General features: G+C 46.9%; 1 protein-coding gene and 1 non-coding gene across 5 annotated transcripts in view; one reads left to right on the top strand and one right to left on the bottom strand.

Moving 5' to 3' along the window:
* The window catches only part of CABLES1 (Cdk5 and Abl enzyme substrate 1), a 128754-nt gene that overhangs the window by 67436 nt on the left and 39428 nt on the right, over positions 1-21890 (top strand). For 3 of the 4 annotated variants that reach the window (XM_058692520.1, XM_058692518.1, XM_058692521.1), the window contains 2 exons: positions 815-907; positions 19329-19406. In XM_058692520.1, coding sequence (XP_058548503.1) covers positions 879-907; positions 19329-19406 — 107 coding nt within the window. In that variant the 5' untranslated portion in view covers positions 815-878. The remainder of the gene's footprint in view (positions 1-814; positions 908-19328; positions 19407-21890) is intronic. The other variant, XM_058692519.1, reaches the window with a different exon arrangement.
* Positions 17475-17559, bottom strand: TRNAQ-UUG (transfer RNA glutamine (anticodon UUG)). Its single transcript has one exon. It is a non-coding gene; the product is annotated as a tRNA-Gln (tRNA).

The raw sequence follows: 21890 nt of genomic DNA, 5'->3' as shown, positions 1-21890 counted from the left end.
CACAGCTCCCTTTTTCAAGACAAGACCAAATTTCAAACTCCTGTTTGTTGATTTTTTTTTTTTTTTTTTATTGCTGTTTTGCTTCTTGCAGTTGCCAGGTGAACTTTGAAAAATAGACAAATAAGCTCTTTTTAGCCTGTGGGTCAGTTCTGTTAGTCCTGTAGTGCAAGCAAATGCCGTATATTCCAGGAAAAAGGTAATTGGAATTCAAGTCATTTTGTTCAACAAATATTCATTTACAATTTATCTTGAAAACAGAAAGAAAGAAAGGAAACAGCCACTAGCTGGGCCTCTGCTTCCAGGCATAGTCAAGTTAAGCATTGAAGCAGCTGTCCAGGTGGCTCAGGGCAGAGTCCTGCTACAGAAGAAAAATGATTTGGTGGTGTTTTTAAACTGAATTTTCCAATGTTTTTCTTCCCCCTCTAAATTCTTTAAATTTACCATTTTCAGTTCCCATTACTGTTGTTGATACAGGAGAATTCTTTTTAAGATGACAAGAAAGAATAATGACTTTGGAATCCGTGTAGGTTATGTTATTGTAACTGAGGACAATAGTTTTCATTAGCTGGCTTTCCAGAGACCCATATAAATTATCATCAGGATTATCAAGGAAGTTGTCTTTCGTTGTTGTTGTTGTTTTGTTTTGTTTTTTGTTTTTTTTTTTAAAGCTTCCTTGCTTCCAGCCGTATTGTCCTCATTATCCTCAGGGATGATTCAAACCATTTGTCTGGTCTTCCTTCCTGTCTTTGTGTGGAGATGTCTCAGCTGTCCTGCAGGCAACTGACCGGGTTTTTGAAATGACTTTATTTTTCAGATGTCGAACTCTCTCAGGTTCGCCCAGACCAAAGAACTTTAAGAAGATTCATTTTATCAAGAACATGCGGCAGCACGATACCAGGAATGGCAGGTACCACTGTGACAGAAGCTGCCCCACCAGCCTCCCTGTTGTGGGAGGGGAGGGAGGGTCTGGTGTGGATGGGAGGAGGGGGGCCATTTAAACGGCCAGAGCTCTGCAAAGAGAAACCCACACTGTTAAGATGAACAGGACTTCATGGAACCTTCCCAGACTCTTTCTAACCCCCTCCCACCAGAAGTCTATAAAAAATAATGCTGCTTGACAGCGCCCAAAAGCTTGGTGAGAGTTTTAGGTTAACCGCAAATGGAATATTAAATAGCACTCAAATATATTTTTATAGAAAACTGAAGAGAAAAAGTTGCTTTTTTTTCTTTTTCTGCTTTGTTGGGCTTTGTTTTCTTTTTTTAATTTTTTTTTTATTTATTTTTATTTTTTTCATGAGGGCTACATGCTCTGGTCAGTAAATATCCCATCAGATCTGTGCCTGAACTTGGTTTTGGTGCTAACTTTGCTGACTGTCTTTAGGAAAGCAGAATGACAACTTTGCCAGCAGATTCTTTTTGGGCGCTGATTCGGATGCCTGGGCCTGCTGACATCTGGAGCACATGTTTCTCCAGCTCTTCCATTGCTCTTTTGGAAAGTACTATTAAATGAAAATTACCGTAATTGAAATTCATATAACCTTGGTATTAAAACTCTCGCAACAAATAGATCAGAATCCTTGTTGCTGGCATGCTTAATGACTGAATAGCCACGTCCGTTCATGGGAGCCTGACAACAGCATGGGGACAGAGCCCCATAACTCTCGGGGTCCCTCATGCCCTTTACCTTTTAGGAATGTCTCCCTCCCACTGACCCATGACCTGGAGAGTGGTTTCTCTTGAATGGGAGAGTTAGAGATATCGCCCCAGCAGAGGTCCTGCCACAAAGACCATTTTGTGTTATTGCCTCCTGATATACAGAAAACCGTATGGGCCCTGCTAATCTCTAATCCATACCAAGTGCAAATTGGTAAACAAGTGTGTAGTTAGACTCATGGAATCACTAAGGCCCAGCATACTTGCCTGTTATTTGGTATAAAAAACACTGTATAACCCCCAAAATAACACTGATGATTACAGTTTTTAAAGACTTGTTTTCTTGAAGTTAATATCTGATTTTTTAAACCGACTTAAATAGGGAACATAATTTTACAGCTCTTCCGTGATTTCAGAATAGCAGAACTGCGCTCTTTCATCAAATAATGTTTACGTAGTTAGTGTATATTCCTATTTTAAATAGAGCTTTTAGTGAAAATATACCCGGCTGTCCTCTGTTGCAGAGATTGCTCTGAATTTCTCTCACTGCATCTCACCCTCACGCTTACTGGGCTTTATTCCTTTGACCATAGCGTTTTATTCTTCCTTTGAGGCTCTTAACTTAAACCTCACTCATGCCATTTTTAGTATAATTGCTCATTGTTTATTTACATTTGTGTTCTTTTCATAATCTCTTTAACCATAAAATAAACAGATAGCCTTTAATTCCTAAATCCAGTCAAGACCAAGCCAAAGGAGTGTGCCAAACGGATAGGATAGCCTTCCCCACCTCTCAAGGTGGGGATGCTGTCGAGGTCGCAGAGGCAGCCGACCACCTGGCCTGGTGGGGTAGTGACAGGACATAGTTAATAAAATGTGTGGCCTGATGGGACTGCCGGCGCACATGACAGAGCCGGCCTTCCCGGCACACCCTTGACCCAGGAACAACATAAACAGTCCAGAAAGCATTCAGTTGCTAGCAGTTTTGCTGGGGAATTTTCAGAGGGAGCCAGGAAGGATTATTAGCTTATCTGAAGATCTGAGAACTGGAATTGATGGCAGGAAAGCAAGCTGAGAGCTGTTGTGGGGCCACAGGCTGTGGTCTGTGCCACGGCCGGTTGTATCTGCCCAGGTAAGAGCTGCTTTTCCTGTGCCAGAGGAAGATGAGAGGGCTGCAGGTGCTCTCCCTCCTTCCTCTGTGTTTTTAGCAAGGGTGTATCGACCTTAGGTGGATGAAAGAAAGAACTGGAGAGGGCACCAGGAAGATAATACGGTTTCTGAGGTGACAGAAGGAAATTGTGGTCAAGAGCTGATGAATAGGAGGAGGATATGACCAGCCTTTTGAGAAAGGAAAGGAGAGTTGCCCCCCCCCCCCACCCTTGGGCAGCAGGCATGAGATCGTCCTGGCAGAGGGACATGTGGATGAGCTCTGGTCCAGCAGCGGTGGAGAGGAGGGATCCTGGTCATGCTCTTGGAAGAGAGGACTACTGCATCGGCAGGGGTCTCTGAATCTCCCACCTTCCATGTACCGAGGCGCATGCACAACACCACACCAGAGGGTGCATTCCTGCAGCGAGGATCGAACTCAGGTTTCTTGCCTGTGTTGGGAGGAATGAGGCTTTACAGAGAAGGCTGGAGGTGTTCATTAAAGAGCTTGGAGGGCTGTACAGAAAATGGAATGGCCTCAGTACTGGTATCCTGACTCCTCTTTAACTGGGGAAAGAGACTGAGAAGGGGCCTGCAGAGTCCCCAGGCCCAGTCCTTCAGCGGTTCCCACTCATGGTTGTGCCAGCTCCCAAGTCACCTTGTGACCACTGACTAGCACAGACCAGCCTCTCAAGACTGCACCCGCATCTGGGGCCCATTTGCTGCTCTGGAACTGAAGACCTCGGTGTTGAGGCTGCTCTGTCCCCAAGCCCGCTGACCGTGAGACTGAGGCACCAGTATAGATTGGGGGTTTGAGCTCAAAGCTCAGCAAGGACCAGTGCGGCTGACCCCGGGAGAGGAGAGCATCTGTTGTGAGACTCAGTGCCCGACCTGTGAGTGTGAAGCACAACTTAAGATGAGAAGGAGAAAAACTGAGAACCAAGTATGATAAAAGACCATACTTGCATCCAGCCCAAGTGGGTATAAAATGATCAGTAATATCAAAGGTAATCACTTAGAAACAAACTTTGGGGTCTCGGCCAGCCTCGTGTTCTCCCACTTCTCTCTGTGACATTAGAGGAATCTCTACTGATGTGTGAAGCAGAGGTGAGCACCTTCAATGGAAGATGTGGTTCTGATGGAGGATGGAATCTGCTTTAATGAAAAACTACCTTCACCTTCTTCAGAATCAGTGGAGCTTGTGTGACTGGCCTTGGGCACCTGCTGGAAGGCTTTGTGTGCGGATAAAGCACAGAGCACCAAGCTCAGGGTGTTTGGGGGTCATGTTGCAGACCCTTAAGCAAGGTGGGGCTGCGAAGGATGGAGCCTAGGTATAGGTTACAGACCCAGTGATGGAAGCTTCAGCTCTGCCTTTGGGACCACATGCCATCATGAGTTCTTTACCAGCCCTGCATGGTGCTTCAGCTCCTGGCAGCTAGGGGAAGTGGTGAAGGGAGCTGCTGTGCTCTGGTTTCACTTCTGTTCTAACACAAAGACAGGTTGGTGATGGGAAAGTTGTGTCGGACTTGATGTTTGTGAAAAGAAGCAGTGCTTGGCTGGGTTTTAGAAAGATAGATCTCAGAAAATTCAGACTACGAAGTCGATTCTGGTGGCTGCAACCACATGTCCAAAGGGATTATAAAGTATGAGTATCATAAAGTGATAATGGGTAACATTTATGGAGTGTTTACTGGGTACCAGGCTCTAAGTACTTTATTTCATTAACTCAACTCAGGAGGTGTTTGTGGAGTGAGTGGACAGAGGTTTCAAATGACTTTCAGTCTTCAGAACTATGTATCTTGAGGAATGGAAAGAATTTAGAAACACAGATAATCCTTGAAACAATCTTATGAGGAAGGTATTGCTGTTGCGTTAAGTAGAATGATGCCTGCCAGAGATGTCCATATTGTAACCCTGTAAATATGCTGGTTACATGGCAGGGGAGGGGAGGGGGGCTAGGTCTCTGACCAGCTGCCCTTAAAATAACAGGATTATCCTGGATTATCTGGGTTTGCCCAAAGTAATCACTGGCTTCTTAAAGGCAGTAGAGGGAGTCAGGAGAGTCAGTGTCAGAGTGATGTGAGAAAGACTTAACTGGCCATGGCTGGCTTTGAAGATGGAGAAAGGAGCCATAAGCCAAGGAATATGGTGGCCCCTAGAACCTGGAAAAGGCAAGAAAACAGGTACTTTTTTGAGCCTTCCTTCAGTGGGAACTGGCTCTAACCCCTCTGTGTTGGCACCACGAGACCCGTTTCAGAGTTTTTACCACCAGAGTCATAATAACTCCTTTGTTTTAAGCCACTGACTTTGTGATAATTTGTTACTGCAGCCATAGGAAACGAAAACACTCATCATCCCAGTTAACAAGGGAGGAAGCTGGAGTGCATGGCTGGAAAGTAGGGCGTGGAATCCACATCTAGGCATTGGATTTTAAAACTCATTCTCCTAATAAGGGAAAGGTGGGCGATAAAAATCCAAATATAAGACAGCATGTCATGGTGAAATTTGAGAAAACTATTGAATTCTAATTTTTAAAATCCATTAGCTAAAGACTAAAGACTAATAAAAGAATGGCTTAAGAAAACTTATAAGAATAGTGTGAAGGGCCCTAAAGTCCGTAGTGAAGGAAAGACTGATGAAAGAAAAATTGGCACCCTCATACGTAGCTGGTGGGAATGTAAAAGCCACTACGGAAGACAGTTTGTCAGTTCCTCAAGAAGTTAAACATAAAATTACCTTATGACCCAGCAATTCTTCTACCAGGTTAATGCCTAAAGGAATTCAAAAGAGGAACTCAAACGCATAGTTGTATGCCCATGGTCATAGCATAGCAACATCATTTACAACAGCCCAAAGGTGGAAACAACCTCAGTGTCCATGAGCAGATAAGTGGATAAACAAAATATGGTATGTTCATACAAAGGAATATTATTCAGCCGTAATAAGGAATGAAGTGCTGATACATGCTATGATATGTATAAACCCTGAAAACATTATGCTGACCGAAATAAGACACAAAAGTTAAATAGTGTATGATTCCATTTATACAGAATACCCAGAATAGGTAAATTTATAGACAGTAGCAGATGAACAGTTACCAGGGACTGGGTGAAGGGACACAGAGTTGCTGTTTGGGGCAATGGGAAGGTTTTGGAAATAGTGGTGATGATGGCACAGTATTGTGCACGTACTTAATCATGCTAGATTGTACACCGAAAAATGGTCAAATGTATATTACATATAAATATAATGTATTTTGTGCCAATAAAAGAAAATGCCAGCGATAGCTATGGTCCTTTTAAAACCATATTCAAAAGAGGGAGGGGAGGGATGGTAAACTTCTTGGGGCTAATGGTACAAGGACAGAGCAAATGTCCGCTGCTGGCTGATTTAGCTTCAAGTACAACTGTGAAGTACAAACTCTAAACAGAGCAGTGTTCTCGGAGCAGTGTTCTCAGCATACTGGAGGCACTCAGGAAACAGATATCATTTATTGTGGAAGAAGCAAATGGAGAAGCCTTAGATTTTAAGTGAGTTCTAGTCTTTGGGACTAGATCCCAGGAAATGGAAAGAATTCAGAAACACAGATGATCTTTAAGATGCCATGGAGAATAAAAGAAGTTCTAAGTCGAATGGCAGCCAGATGTTGCCTTCAAAAAGTCAAAAAGAGACTAAGGTGGTAGCAGAGGGTGAGTTCTAATAATCACAGGCTAGCAAGCAAGCCTAGAGCAGATTGCGAGCAAAGCTCTGGAAGGGACTGGGAAGCAGATGGTTTTCAGAAGTCAGCATGACTTCACTGAGAAAAAGTCATGCTAAGTTAACTTCATCTCTGTATTGATGGAACAACTAGGGTAGTAAATGAGAAGACTGCCATAGACATGACATTTCTTGATCTCGGAGAAATGTTAGACTGTTCGTCATTATCACACATGCCAGCGTTTGCTGGGTGATTGTGAAGCTGGAGAACCTGCAGGCAGCGGGAAGTTGTTAGCCGGCTCTAGTCAGCCTGAAGGGAGGTTGAAGAAGAATAGCACATGGTATTCCCTCGAGCGTATTGCCTCCTCTGCAGAGGGAAGGCCAGTACGCCTCAAACGGGAGACCAAAGGCAGGAAGAGAAGGAGGATGTGTTACAGATGAGGACCACGCAACTCAGTCCCACAATCGCTGGAAATGCTAGGCCCAGCTCACCGAGATTAAACCCAGCAGGGATAATAAATGCAGTCGAGGTAGATGATCATTTACAGTACAGGATAAAGGCTTTTCACAAGTTTGTGTGAACGATCTTGTGAAATTTAGATAGACCGTGTTTTCCAGAGAGCCTAGCAGTGTGTTGGAACTACAGAGTGAGCTAATTAACTTGTCCTAATGGAGGGAAATGTATCGCTTTCGCACCCAGCCTGGGTCAGTCCCATCTGCCATGTTGCGATCAGCCTGAGTGCCCTGTTTTAGAACACTGGATTTGTCTTGGGTTGGCCTCACTGCAGCGGACTAGGATTTTCTAAGCCCCTTCTTTACGGAAGGATGGATGATTACGTGTAGCGAATGGGAACAGCCAGGTTGTCCATCTCGTTTCAGTGAACTGCCTTATATATAAACAGCCATTTTGGGGGAAGGAGACATGTGCATCCAGACAGAAGGTGCCAATAGAGTAGTTCCTTAACTACACAGAATGCAGAGTGATACCCGTAGAGGTACTGGCCTGCCCTGTGCTGGGACTGCTTCAAGTGATGGGATGTATCTGTAAATGAAGCAGACAAAGATCCTGCTTTAAGGACTTGCTGGCTAGCTGGGGAGGCAGCCAAGAAAACCTGTCCTGTCAGAGATGGGACAGATGTGCTGTGGAGGAAAGCTGAAGTAGCTGAGGGGTTGGGGGTGTGGAGACAGGGCGTGTGGTGGGCCAAGGCTTCACTGATGAGGAGACTTTTAAGCAGAGGTCTGAAGGAGGTGAGGGAGCCAACCCTGTGCAGTCCCCGCCAGTGGGGAAGGACATGGAAGGTGGGTGGGACGGCAACTGCAGAGTCACTAAGGCTGGATCATTCACTGACGAGTGTGTCTGAGGAACTTTAGGAAAGTTGGTGTCGGTAGAGTAGAGGGAGAGAGGAGGAGACGAACCCTGAGAAGTCCTGCAGGATAGATTGTGATGTCTGCTTTTATTGTCAGCAAGATGAGAGCCATGGAGGGTGCCAAGCAGAGAGGACCAGTGTGGTCTGACTTGCATTTGAACAGGAGCTTAACCAACCATCAAGGGCAAGCATTGCAGGACCTTTTTGGTAACCTTATTCTTACAGAAAATTAAGGGATGTGTATATTGTGTATTGTCTTTTAAAAGAGACAAGTTTTTTCAAAGATTTTTTTAAGATTTATGTATTTTTGATAGCATGAGCAGGGGAGGGGCAGAGAGGGAGACACAGAACCCAAAGCAGGCTCCAGGCTCTAAGCTGTCAGCAATGAGCCCTATGTGGGGCTCAAACCACAAGATCATGACCTGAGCCGAAGTCAGACGCTTAACCAACCGAGCCACCCAGGTGCCCCTGATAATGAAGTTTAAAAATGACTTGAGTGGTGCCTGGGTGCCTTGGTTGGGCGTCCCAACTCTTGATTTTAGCTCAGGTCATGATCTCATGGCTCACGGGATCAAGCCTGCTTGGGATTCTCTCTCTTCCCCTTTCTCTGCTCTTCCCCTACTCATTCTGTCTCTCTCAAAATAAACAAACTTCTAAAAATGACTTGAGGCCTCTAGAAAGTTGTTACAAATACATGAGCAAAACCCTCTGTCACAAAAGAGAGGTGACCAGTGATCAACAGTGATCCCATGCCAGAGTGTCTGGAACAGGTCCCCCAAAAATCCTGTGAAGGAGGGTGGTTGGCAAGCGGGATCTGCTGCTGAGTAGAGAAAAGCCAGGTACCCTTCGATTTCCTCTGCATCTGTGCCGAGAGCCCCACTGTCTGCTGGCGACAAGAGGTTAAACACAAGTGAAGACAAACCTCGTCCTCAGGGACAAGATACACCTTTGAAAATGACCAACATTACAAGGCCAGCTAGTACGAGTGGAGAGCTGATTGCTGGGGAGGTAGAACTGGGCCATCGGAGTGGAAAGTGGAGCCTCTAAGCCTGAAGATCAAAGACTAGCAGGTGGCCTAGTGACCTTTCAGGAATGTCTTAGTGACCCTCATGGTCCTATTAGGAAAGGACCTTTTCTCCTGGTGCTTCCAGTTCCCGAGCCACAAAAATTTGTCTTTGAGAATGATAGGAGACAAGAGCCGTCATTTCAGATGGGTGACCCCCCTCCCTCAGGCGTATAGCCGTTATTTGGCACTGTTTGGAAGTGATCTGGTTTTCAGACGTCTGGCTGCCAAGTACACTGGAAGTGCCCACCTCCTGGGTCTGCTTTGAGAACCATTTCACTCAGAACAGGCAGAAAAATGTTCTTTGCCGTGACTGACTGGGCTGTCTCCTCCTTTGGGAGGAATTTTCAAAGAGGTTTGAAAGGGTTTGAGAATGACAAAGAAGTGAGCTAGACCATTGCGTCTTTAAAGTGTGGACTCAGTAGGAAGGAAAAAATATAAAAGATTTCGGCGCCCTTTATCTGCTTTCCAAAGTCAGTTGGTAAAAGTATGGTAACTGAAGTCCGGTTGCAGCCTTTCCTTTTTATAGTGAAAATTTTGGAGGGAGGGCAGGGGACGGGTAATAACTAAATTAAGAGCTTGCCTGTGATCTCATCAGTCCCAATCTGTCAGCCTAGTTTAGTTTGAAAAATGAGTTGGAGGAAATGGCACATCTCAAAAAAAATAAAACCCCTAGTTAAGTTGTGGACTGGCCTTCTTGAAAGTGGAAAAATGGCATTGCCTTTTCTCCCTCAAATGAATGCATCTGACTTGATAGATGGTGAGCCTCTTCTGTGAGGCTCCGTGCAACATCTGCCCTTCCCAAACAGGCTTTTCCCATCAAAGAACTCTTGTTGCTCCTTACAAAACCAGAACCCGCCATTCCCCAGTAGCACTGGCTGGCGCAGAGGCATCCTTATTTGTATTCACCTGTCTGTAACCAGCCGACAGCACAACCTCAGGCCTGGGGGCTACGAGCAGACAGACTGAAGAAGCCTTCGGCAATCCCCAAGCCTCCCTTAGATTCGGCCCGAAATGGCCCCCAGGATCACCCTCCGGTGTGCTGACCCAGTGGCTTTCCTTTGCACCTTCCCTGGTGCTGCGAGTGGCAGGAGCGAGGGAGGAGCTGGGCATGTAGACCACCCGCCAGGGATGCTTGTGCCTTGGGGTGCGCACCGCATGCTAGCTTCTATTATTTGTGTCTAAGAAACAGGGAGGTTATACTGGGACTCTGCACCAAGTTTTGCAGGGATTACTGTCAGTGCTTCGCACGCACAGATGTATTCAAAGTGTACAAGCACTTGTTGCTTTTCAACCGGTTTGATTTACAGGAAGTAAAATGAGCCACAGAGAAAGAGTTTGGGAGTTGGGCAGAACCTTCTCTGGGTGGTTCTGCTTCAATTCTCTGCTTGGTGAGAGGGCTTGGGGACCCCAGGGGAGACCAGATCGTGGTCCCCACCAGTGGTATGCAGCAGTTGGAGGAGAAAACCATAATGCAGATGGCTTCGGGCCGGGGCCTGCGACACAGCTACCAGTGCTATCCTGGAAGTGCAGGAGAGCAGGTAGCAGAGGGCTCCAGGGCTCAAGGGGAGACTTCCTTAAACTCGCGCTCGGCTTGTTTTCCTCCCATCTCCCTGTTAGTGAATTCTTAGGCTGAGTCCCAACCCCAGTACTTCAGAATGTGATCTCATTTGGAAATAGAGTTGTTGCAGATGTAATTAGTTGAGATTGTACCAGAGCAAGGTAGGCCCATAATCTTAATATTGGTGCCCTTGTTAAAAGGGGGAAATTTGGAGACAGACCTGCACACAAGGCGAATGCCGTGTGTTATATTGCTGCCTGCTGAGGCACTACCAGAAGCTGGCAGAGAGGCCTGGAGCAGACCCTTCTTTGGTGCCTTCATCAGAGGGAGTATGGCCTGGTGGACACCTTGGACTGGGACTCTGGGCCTCCCAGAGCAAGAGACCACTGGTTCTGGTGTGTAAGCCATTCAGCACGTGGCCCCTTGTTATGGCAGCCCCTGCAGACACACTCCCTTTCTTGCTCGCGTGGCTGTTAGGAGCTCCACTGCCTGTCCTGTTGTGGGGAGCTCACCTAGCCACAGTTTTGGTCATGGTCACTGTCACCGTCACAGTCACCAGTCACCATCTTAACCACCCCCAGGCTTCTTGTGCCTCAGGACCCACTCCCTCCCCAGTTTGGGAAGCCTTTCAGGAGCTGGCCTGCAACCTTAACCTGTTTCTGCTCCTCCTCTACTGCCAAGCCACCATCCAGCTATGCAGAATTATTTACAGTAGTTGCATGGTTATGAGAAGAGTTTAGCGATCCATGGAAGAAATAGCCACAGAAATTACACATGGAGCTGAAATATTGTGCTTTAACTTAAAACATATTGGTGGTCATCCGTTCAGCAGGTTTCTTGTTTTGTTTGTTTGTTTTATTGAGGACATTTTATTTTATTTTTTGAAGTTTATTTTTATTTTATTTTGAGAGAAAGTGCAAGGGGGGGGGGGGGGGGAAATCCCAACCAACGTGGGGCTCGAACTCCTAAAACTGTGAGATCGTGACCTGAGCTGAGATCAAGAGTCGGATACTTAACTGACTGTGCCACTCTGGTGCCCCATTCAGCAGGTTTTTTGATGCCAAAAAAAGGTTTTTCTTTGCTTTTGGGCCCATGGATCAGACTCTGTCTCTGGCATCAAAGCCACATATCGTTATTCCCACCTATTGCTGCCATGTCCAGATTGGATTTATTTTATTATTTAAAAGATTTTACTGGGGCGCCTGGGTGGCTCAGTTGGTTAAGCATCCGACTTCAGCTCAGGTCATGATCTCGCGGTCCGTGAGTTTGAGCCCCGGGTCGGGCTCTGGGCTGATGGCTCAGAGCCTGGAGCCTGCTTCCGATTCTGTGTTTCCCTCTCTCTCTGCCCCTCCCCCGTTCATGCTCTGTCTCTCTCTGTCTCAAAAATAAATAAACATTAAAAAAAATTTTTTTTTAAAGATTTTACTTGTTTTTAAGATTATTATGTTTTTAAGCAATCTCTGCACCCAACGTGGGGCTTGAACTCCTGACCCCAAGATCAGGAGTCACATACTCTTCCGACAAAACCAGCCAGGCACCCCCAGATTAGACTTCTTTAAAGTGACCCAAGAGGAGCGCCTGGGTGGCTCAGTCGGTTGAGCGTCCGACTTTGGCTCAGGTCATGATCTCACAGTCTGTGAGTTCAAGCCCCGCGTCGGGCTCTGTGCTGATGGCTCAGAGCTTGGAGCCTGCTTCGGATTCTGTGTCTCCCTCTCTCTCTGCCCCTCTCCTGCTCATGCTCTGTCTCTCTCTGTCTCAAAAATAAACAAAAACATTGAGAAAAAAAAAATTAAAAAAAAAATAAAGTGACCCAAGAATCTAAGTGCAAAATCCAATTGGATATTCAGTGTTTTCCTAATCTTTCTAGTGACCACCCCCACCCCCCGCCCAGTTTTTTCAGTGACTTGCCTTGCTTGAATATGTTTTAAAGCACTTGGTGTTTTTATAGCATTATCTCCTTTTCCCCTTCACATTTGATCAGTTTGTGTAGCTTTTGTTGAACAAATACAAGTAGCAAGCACAACTGGAGTAAACAGATTGGGGATGTGGATAATTAACTCTTCGTAAGTAAACAACTCAGAGTGTATATTCTAGAGAACAGGCCTCCCCACCCCACCTGAGCTTTGAGTGTGTGGTGAGTGTTGGTCAGAGTGACTCACCCTGGTGGTTCAGGCACGTGGAGGTCAGCAGAGAGTTTTCTTGCACACTGCGTTCCTCAAGAGGCCTTCTGTTCTTTCTCCTGCCAGCATTGACTTAGGCAGTCCCTCCGCCAGTTTATCTTCTCCTTGCCCCTTATCCCTTAGGTCTTAACTTTGGTGTCACTTCTTCCAGGAAGCCCACTTTGCCTCCTTCAGGCCAGGTTATCGGTCCCTCAGATAACAATCTCTACTTCTCAGTCAGGGCACTCCCACCCCTATGTAAATGTACCTCCTACCCAACTGGAAGCTTTGTGAGCAGGGAGCTCTGGCTTTGTCAGTTCCGATCCCCAAGGTCTGGCAGAGTAAGTGCTCAGAAAGTATCTGTGGAAGGGAGAGAGGAGCGGAAGAGCACACACAGCTATTTCCCGGGAGCCCTCCACCACTCCTGCTCTGTGGGATAAAGTGTGCCCCCTGAGCCGGCAGTGAAGGGCTGTGCTCGGGTACTAGCAGTGTTGGCAGTCCCGGGGGCTGTGAAGATTGGGGCGGTGTGAGCAGTCGTGAGAAGGAGATGCACACGTCCATTGATGAGAATCTCACCAGCTTGTATTTGCAGGCTACTGAGCGGAGACCTTCAGGTGCTTTCTGCTGTCTAATCCATGCCAGCCCTGGGGCCTCCAGTTCCTTCACCCCGACCAGCTGGGGGCCTGACACGTCACTGTAACCACCATGTTTCCCTTCATCTGGTGCTCTGTATTCCCTCTTCTCACCTCTTGGAACCCCACTGCTCCTCCATGGCCTGCCCTGCCCCTGGCCTCAGCCCTTCCTCATGCTCAGGCTTCTAGGTCCTTCCTCTCCACAGGCTCCTTCCTTCCTTCCTTCCTTCCTTCCTTCCTTCCTTCCTTCCTTCCTTCCTTCCTTCCTTCCTTCCTCCCTCCCTCCCTCCCTCCCTCCCTCCCTCCCTCCCTCCCTCCTTCCCTCCGACTCCCAGAATTGGGAGATTGCTTTTCTTACATTTCAGGATGGAAGAGACAGATCTCTTTGTGAAGAAAGGGCTTGGAATTCTGCAGGTTGTCTGCTCTTTGCCCTCCTCCCAAGCTCAGCACATGCCGTGGTTAGGGGCCTGTTCCTAAGGAGGAAAAGCATCACCCCCACCCATGGCTAATGAGAGCTTAAATAGAGGAAACAGAACGTTTTGGTTTTGTTTTAATTTTCATTCAAGTATGTAATCAGCCCTTCAGAAAGAGAGAGAGGGGTGTCAAGCCCCCCCCCCACCAGCTTGTAACATAGCACTGTGGGAGGAGGAAGCAGCTGGGGGCGGGGGAGCAGGGGCTGGGAAGAGAAAGTGCCTGGCAGGCTCTAGTTCTCTGATTTCACAAAAGTCATTTGTTTTCTGGCATCAGTCTTCACAGCTTTACCTTCTCTGTGCACCAGCAACCGTGCACGAGTGCAGGGAAGACGGCCGAGCGGGAGATGGGTGGCACTGCGCAGCCATGGGAATAAAGTGACTGCACGCCAGCTGTGTTCACTTTCCAGGGCTGCCAGACTGGGTGGCTTAAAACAAAAATGTGTGCTCTCGCAGCTCCGGAGGCCACGAGTCCACAATTAAGGTGTCAGTAGGGCCGTGTGCCCTCTGAAGGCTCTTAGGGAAGTGTCACCTCTCGCCCATTCTGGCTCCTGATGGTGGCCGGCAATCCCAGGCGGGGCATCTTTGGCTTTTGGCTGCGCCGCTCCAGTCCCTGCCTCCACTGTCACGTGGCCTTCTTTCCTCTGTGTGTACGGGAGGGTCCCCCAATGTCTGTCCTGATGAAATCCAGCCATTGGTTCTAACGCCCACCCTAGTTCAGGATGACCTCATCCCAACTTGATGACACCTGCAAAGTTCAAGGTGCCACGGACTTCAACATGTTAGGATTTCAGTGTGTCTTTTTGGGGAACACAGTTCAACCGCTGACCCCAGCATTTAAGTGTGTTCTTTCTCTTTCTGGTCATGTAGGGCATGAGCTACAGAACTAGGGAATGCGGTATTCACTTGTCCCCAGTACCTAATGTGTCACCCTGGGCTGTGTTCATGCTCATCCACCATTGTTGCGAGTGTGATTTTCTTTAACTTTAGAGTAAATGTGAGTTGCTTGTTTTATGTCCTTAAGAGCATATTTCTGCTATAATGGAATATTCCACCTGGGAGAGTGAACTTTCTTACAGCCAACAGAGATGCCCCAGGATTCTGGAAATAGAACAAAAAGCCAGTTTAGCATAAGAGGGGACATTTGAGGGTCCAGGATGTCATGAAATATTCCCTGGTCAGACATTGCTGGCTCCGGTCTAAAGGGTCGAGAGTGGATGTAATAACCGTGGTCTGTGGTGCTCTGTTAGCCATGGGGCCCGTTGTGTATCTCCTGGCTATTTGGAACACTCCAGTATCTCAGAGGCAATGTGTGCCTTTGGAAGCTTTGTGGCCTGAAGCCCTGGTTTCCTCATACCAGAAACACTTTCCTAAGCAAGGAAATGAAGTTTTATAAAGAAGAAAGACGGTGCTCTTCATGCTTCCTGGAAGGGTTTGGAAAATGTTGTCTATCCAGAAGCAGCTCTCCCCATGTGGTATGCAGCCCTAGGAGATTTTCCCTTTGTTGTTTTATTTTGTTTTTTTGTCTTTTTTTTTTTTTCCTTTGGCAGATGTTTGTATGGAAATGTGATCTTTAATTCCTTAAAGACCTATCCTTCTGGAGTTAATTCCTCTTTTGAAGTTACAATCTTTTGTGTAATGCTTTCTGGTCATTTTGACTCCAAGTAAAGTGTTAAATGTTATAGAAAGGAAAATTATGTGGACTTTCTGTATGCAATTTGGGCATCCAAGAAAATAACTGTATCAGTTGGAGGCCAAGACATGGAGGTGGCCAGTTTCTGAAGCCCACTGGAAATGGAGTTTGGCTGTCTTCTGTCATTCTTGACAACTGCCATCTGATTGAATTCTTCCACAAATACAGAAGCACTTTAAGAAGGCAAATAAATCTGATTTTCTTCTTGGACATCACCATGATGATGGAGATTTCCCCAGTACTCACAGAGAGGAAAGCTGCAAATTCACAGGAACACTGCAGCTTTGGGGCATAGCACTTGGTTACGAGGGGCCTGCCTTTAGGTTTACACTGCTCACAGTTGCTCTTGGAGGAGACAGAAGGCGAGAGCTTGCCACTTGTTGTTATTTGCCTGCTCTGGCTAAGGCCGAAGCCCCGCCTGGATTCAGAGCTACTTCAGGAAACACGTTGGATGCGTACCTGGGAACTGTCAGCTCTTTTGAACTCCCCAGGAACAGCCACAAACTTGTGCAGAGCTGCTGTGTGGGTCTCTGCTCTGTATTCCTCCTCTGAACCCCGCATAAAGTGGAAGTCAACAGGATGGTTCAACCCCAAAAAGGAAGGGAAGTGCCCAAAGATTCAGTGGTCCTTATTTTTCTCCTCCCCACTCCAGCTGCTTGAGAATGGTCATCTGTGAAAGGACCAACCCTACTGGATTGCTGGAAAACATTCCGTATTCATAGTTGCTAAACCTGACCTATGTGTTAGAATAACATGTTTTTCTGAATGAGACTCAGGCTGTCAGCCTCTCCTAGACCTAAATGGTGAGGACCACACAGATGAGCACTCATTTAGCAGAACTCTAATGCTGCCTGTTTGCTAATAGACACATTGTGGTTGGGACTTTGGAAAGAATATTTAATTTCACATGCATTTATGTTCTCTCATTTTCTCGTTCTATTAAAAATGTCCAAACAAATTCAGTGTGTGGGAAGGAACCGTACGTTAGCACAAAGTAATGAAGAAAATGAACTAACACTAAGCCAGTTGAGTTTGCTCAACACACTCCTTCCTCTGTTGCAGAAGACACGGATGTTGAGCACCACCAGGAATGGGCAGTTCCAGGCTTTTCTCTTGGGTGGATGGCCAGGGATGGTGGGGGTTGTGTGAAGAACCTCTTTCTGTCTGGAAAAGGGCCCAGGCTGAGCAGAGCAGGAGAGTGAGGCATTGGTGGTGCTGGCAACTCATATCTGGGCTGTTGTGATGGGTCACCCTCTGGCCCCACCCATTCCTAGCCTGGTGACCTGCAGGCCAGGCTGGAAAGCCACCCTAGAAAATGTGGATGAAGGCAGACTTCTTGGGTCTAGGAAGTCCATGAATACCCCGTCAAACCTACAGGAGCAGACTCTTCTAGTAAGTCTTAGAGAAGGGCAAAGCATCAAGGCACATAGTGGCAAAGAGCATGGCTTCAGATCCCCAATGGGTCTCACCTGCTAGTGTGTCCCTGTTGGCATGTCATTTACTTGCTCTCTTCATTTAAAGCATTTAGAATGGGGCATCTAATGGATACTTAGTAAGTTTTAACTATTATTATTATGTCTGCTTAAATAAACGGACACAGGCATTACAGCGTCAGGATCTGTCTCTGGTCTCTCCGAGTAAAAGCCCAAGGAGCCTGGTTGCTGTTTTGCAAGGTGGTGTGCTCACAATTTATTTACCTCTTGGCCCTTGACGCCTTGGTGGTCCACTCTGTCTGTGACACTTCTGTTTTGGCAGCAGTGACAGGGTTTGGGTCCGTGGTATCTGACGAGAAACCTCTCCCTTGAGAGGAGAGAGACCCCCCCCCCGCTGTGTGTTACGTGTAGGTTGTTAGACGGGCCATGTGTGTCATCCCTCAGCTGTCCTGGGAGTATACCTTTCACATCTTGCAGGCCTATGTTTTTGTTTTTTTTTTAATGTTTATTTTTGAGAAACAGAGCATGAGTGGGGTAGGGGCAGAGAGAGAGGGAGACACAGAATCCAAAGCCCGCCCCAGGCTCTGAGCCGTCAGCACAGAGCCCGACGTGGGGTTCGAACCCACGAACCGTGAGATCACGACCTGAGCCAAAGTCGGATGCTCAACCAACTGAGCCACCCAGGTGCCCCGCGGGCCTGTGTGTTTTAGCAGAGAGCTCTGAAGAGATTCAGAATCCAGGGTGAAACCTCCCTCAACCCAAGAAGGTGGTCCCCAGTAAAATCAGTTAATATTTATCTAGTGTGCATTATTTGCCAGGCACTGTTCTGAGGGCTTTCCCAGGGTAGACTCATTTACTCTTTACAGCATTCCAATAGGCTAGTTAGCAGTTTTATCCTGTCGTTTTAGTTGAGGAAACTGAGGCTCAGAAGAGTTTGTCAGTGGTCCGAAGTCACGCAAAGGTGACACAGCTGTTTGCAGCTGGGACTGTTGCTTCCACCCCCTTAACTATGTCAGATGAATCCCCATGGGATGAACAGACAGCCGTGGTCCTGCCTTCCCGGGGACGGACACTCAGGTGCTGCTCTGAAGCACAGCACTGCCCACACTGTTGATGGAGGGGCTGCCATGTATTCAGCCTCTGGACGCCCCTTCTAGAAGAAGAGGGAGGCAGTGGTGAGCAGCCCTCTGTGATCGGTGCACTCCTGGTAGTGGAAATCCGGAGCCAGCAACGGCACCAAAAAGGGAAGGAGTAACTCAGTGAAGGGAGAGAAAATGCTTCCTGGGGCAGTGACTTCTGAGCTAGGTTTTGAAGACTATGTAGGAGTTCACTAAGCCTACCAAGTTGGGCATAGCGGGCAGAAGAAATAGCATGCAAAGGACAGGGGTATGAAACAGCAGCGGTCTTTTAAAGGTGGGGGACAGCAAGTCCTTTAGGATGGGTGGATGATGAAGTGCCAAAGGGATGTCATGTTTGTTGAGACCGGAGAGGCAGAAAGAGCCAGAAGACAGAGGGCCTGCTCTGCCATGCTGGGGAACCCGACTTTATGCTAGGCAGGTCGACAGTTTAATATCACAGTTTTAAAACAAGGGCAGAATCTCCAAACCTTGATACAGTTAGTAGTAGTCGTTTCTCTGGTTGTTATCATCATGATTATTGAAGGAAAAGATTACAAAAGTCAGTAAGTTCCGTATCTGATGTTTGTTGCTATTGTGTTAAAGAACGTTAGTTTTTTTAACATCCTCCACTTGTTTCTCATTTTTTTAATCAGCAGTTGTCTTTGGCAAAGGTTATTTTCATATGCTAGGATAAGTACTTTTTTGAGGTTTTTTTCCCTAATATTTTCCTAAGTGGCCTTTGATTGCATAAGAGCATCATGCAGAACTGTTTCCAGTAGTTTCTTTATAGCAGTAATGGAAGATAAGACTGATTATGTAATTGTTCCCTTAATTTATTCTCAGAACCTAACATGCTGCCAGCACATAAAAAACCTGACGATCGTAATGGCATCTGAATGTCTCTCTTGCTCACGGTTTCTGGCACTAGTGTTCTTGCATTGTTCACTGCAGAGTAGACAAGGGTGGTTTAAATGCGGCATGACTGTTGGCAGCACTGGGCCCCCAGACTCATGGCTCTGTCTGCTGTGTCTTGCCGTGCAGCCCCCAGCCAGGAGCTCTCAGCAGAGAAATGATGCGTGTGTGCGCCTTAGAAACTCTCGCCAGTGTCACACACGCTAACCTTCAGATGAGGAGAAAGCCATGTACTTGTGCTGTGCTGAGGTTGCATTTTGCAAGGAGCACAGAACACCATCTGCCAGAGGAGGCGGCAGGAGTGTGCAAATATTGCTGTGAATTCCATGAATGCTTAATTGCTATGGTTTTGGTTTTTTTTTAAGAGTGTTCGCATTTAGTTTGTTTGTTTGTTGTTTGTTCTTTTTTTTATTTTTATTTTTTAGAATAGTCCTTATCAGTGGCAGAAGATCCTTCTGTAGTATATTTTCAGTGCTGCCCTATCGTGACAGTGCCCAAGCAGGGTATGTATATGCATGCTTGCTTTATAGTTCTCTGGGTGAAAAGTTGTGACACCTTGTGCATAATGTGGCTACCCTTTCCATTCAAAGAACTTGCCTTGCCTTTGACACTGCAAATTCAGGACTTGTAAACTTGAAAGAAAAAAAACTCCACTTTCTTTTCAGCCAGAAAGCTTCCTTGTTATTTGTGTGCGCGCGTGCGTGTGTGTGTGTGTGTGTGTGTGTGCGTGCGCGCGCGCGCCCGTGCCAGTCCTCGCCATATTGCCTGCTGTTTCTAAATGTGCATTTTGTCACCTCTTCCAATACTGTAAAACGATCAACATGGGGACCCACCCCATTCCTCAGGGCCATGTCAACTTTCGGAGAAAGGTAGGTGAGGTAAGGAATCATACAAACCATGTGGACATCCTGCCTCTTTGCATTTCGGGCTTGGGGCTGGGAACTGACCAGGAAGCCGGAGCAAATACCAAAGCAAAATGGTACCGGGAACAGCCCTATGCGATTCACCGCAGGCCAAAGGAATGCTTACTTCTCTAGATCAACCAGCTCCTCCTTTCGCTCTGAAGAAAAGTAGGTAAGTGAGGCTTTGTCCTTGCAGAGCCTCTCCTCCTCATTCCCCATGCCGAACTCTGTGCTCATTTCCTCTGAGTCTTGACTGCTTTGTCCCTCACCTGTCACTGCATATTGTGTTTGAGGTCAGGGAGATACTGATATGTAGGGTAGGACAGTTTACTGCATAGGATGCGGGAGCCTTGTGGGATGTTGGCCTCTATAAACTAAATGCTGGAAGTGCCCTCTAGACACTGTGACAACCACACCCTACCTGCTCATGACCACCACCCTGTGGGAGGGCAGTGTGGCCTTGGGGCGGATTCACCGTTGTCTGTCTTCCATGAGCTCTGCGGGTTGCTCCTGCTCATCATGGCTTTCCCTTTCCTACATAGACTTGTCAGACTTCTATCCGTTCAGTTCACTTCTATCCGTACTCTACACCATAAGCTTCGTGGGACAGAAAGTGGCACGTTTTGTTCGTGGAATTGTGACTCAGTCATTTATTAGATGTGTCTGAAAGAGCAATGGTAATCTTACTGTTGATTGAGGACTTTATGCCAGTCCTTTTCACTCCCTGCATCCTTACAACAACCTTGCAAAAGTAGGTGTTCATGGAAAAGTAACAGCAAATCCTTCGGCTCAGAGGTTCAGGGGCCACCTGGGTGTGGCCAGCAGGGCTGCCCCCAGGAGACCTTGTGAGGAGGCCTGCTTTACCTTACCAACCTACTGTGGTCCCAGGTTCAGCTGCACCTGAGAGCAGGCTTATTCCTCACGGAGACTAGATTGTACCAGCTCACGAACCTATGTGTGACCCAGAAGGCAAGTTCGTTAAACTTATTATACAAGTAATGGCCCCAGGGCTCAGATTGTTGCAGTGTGACCAGCTTGTGAGCACATTTCCACGGAGATCTGAATCAGCAGTGGAAGGCTAAGTATTTCCCCTCATGGCCAGCTTAGATGGTCACTGTGGAGTTAGCCTTATTTCTCTGGGCTGCCCTTGCTAGCCTTTCTGATTGATGTATTCTTCCCTCAGCTATGTTGCATTCGTTCATTTATTGAGTGCTTACTATGTGACTAGGTACTGGGATAAACGTAGTGAAACTTGTGCCTGGTTCCTGCCCCCTGGAACTTAAACCAAGGCACGCTGAAATTTCACACATAATTACTACTTCTAATTAAGGCTAAAGATACTCAGATGATTGCCAAGTCTTCCTGGCTGAGAACTCATTCAGTGTCTTTAACATAATCTGGCTTCTCTGTGCTTTCATCTTGGAACTGTTCATGTCTGTTTTCATTCTGGAATGGTGATCTTATTTCCAAGTTTTGGGGCCCCCTCACTATGGTACCGAAGTACTTACCCCGTTTTATAGATAGGACCACTGATCTTTAAGAGTTACAGTCTCAAACATCGACTTTGGGCCAGAATGGGAATTTGAACCCAACTCTGACCAGCTCTAGGACTTTCCCTGACTCACTCTGGCCAATGGGCAAAACAGGCTTCATAATCACAGAAACCCATCTCTGAAATGGAGCTTTTATGGTAACTGCCTCGCAGGGGTTAACTGAGGCTCCTGGGGCAACTGAGTACACAAGGTCCAGCACAGCACCTCACACAAAGAGGTAGGTGGGGCCCGCTTGTCAGGGTCTCCAAATTCTTAAACAGAATGTGGGGGGTCAGCATGGAGAACTTGGGAGACTTGTAGTTTTTTGCTTGGGCAAATTACTTGCCTCTGAGCCTCTGCTTGTTCTTCTGTAGAATGGGATATCAGGTTACTACCTGTGTTGTTACTTTGAAGATCATTGCATTTTATGCAGAACTCGTGGGAACACATTTAAATTTAAATTACCCAGGAAGAGATCACCCAAACTGTTTGACGTCCTTGTTGGAAATATGTGCCCTCCCCCCCATTTTAACACCTGGAGGAAATCCCAGCT

The sequence above is a fragment of the Neofelis nebulosa genome, chromosome 11 (genome assembly GCF_028018385.1).
Source record: "Neofelis nebulosa isolate mNeoNeb1 chromosome 11, mNeoNeb1.pri, whole genome shotgun sequence".
Taxonomy (NCBI): Eukaryota; Metazoa; Chordata; class Mammalia; order Carnivora; family Felidae; genus Neofelis; species Neofelis nebulosa.
Note: the sequence above shows the minus strand (reverse complement) of the source record. Positions and strands in the feature narration are given on the sequence as shown.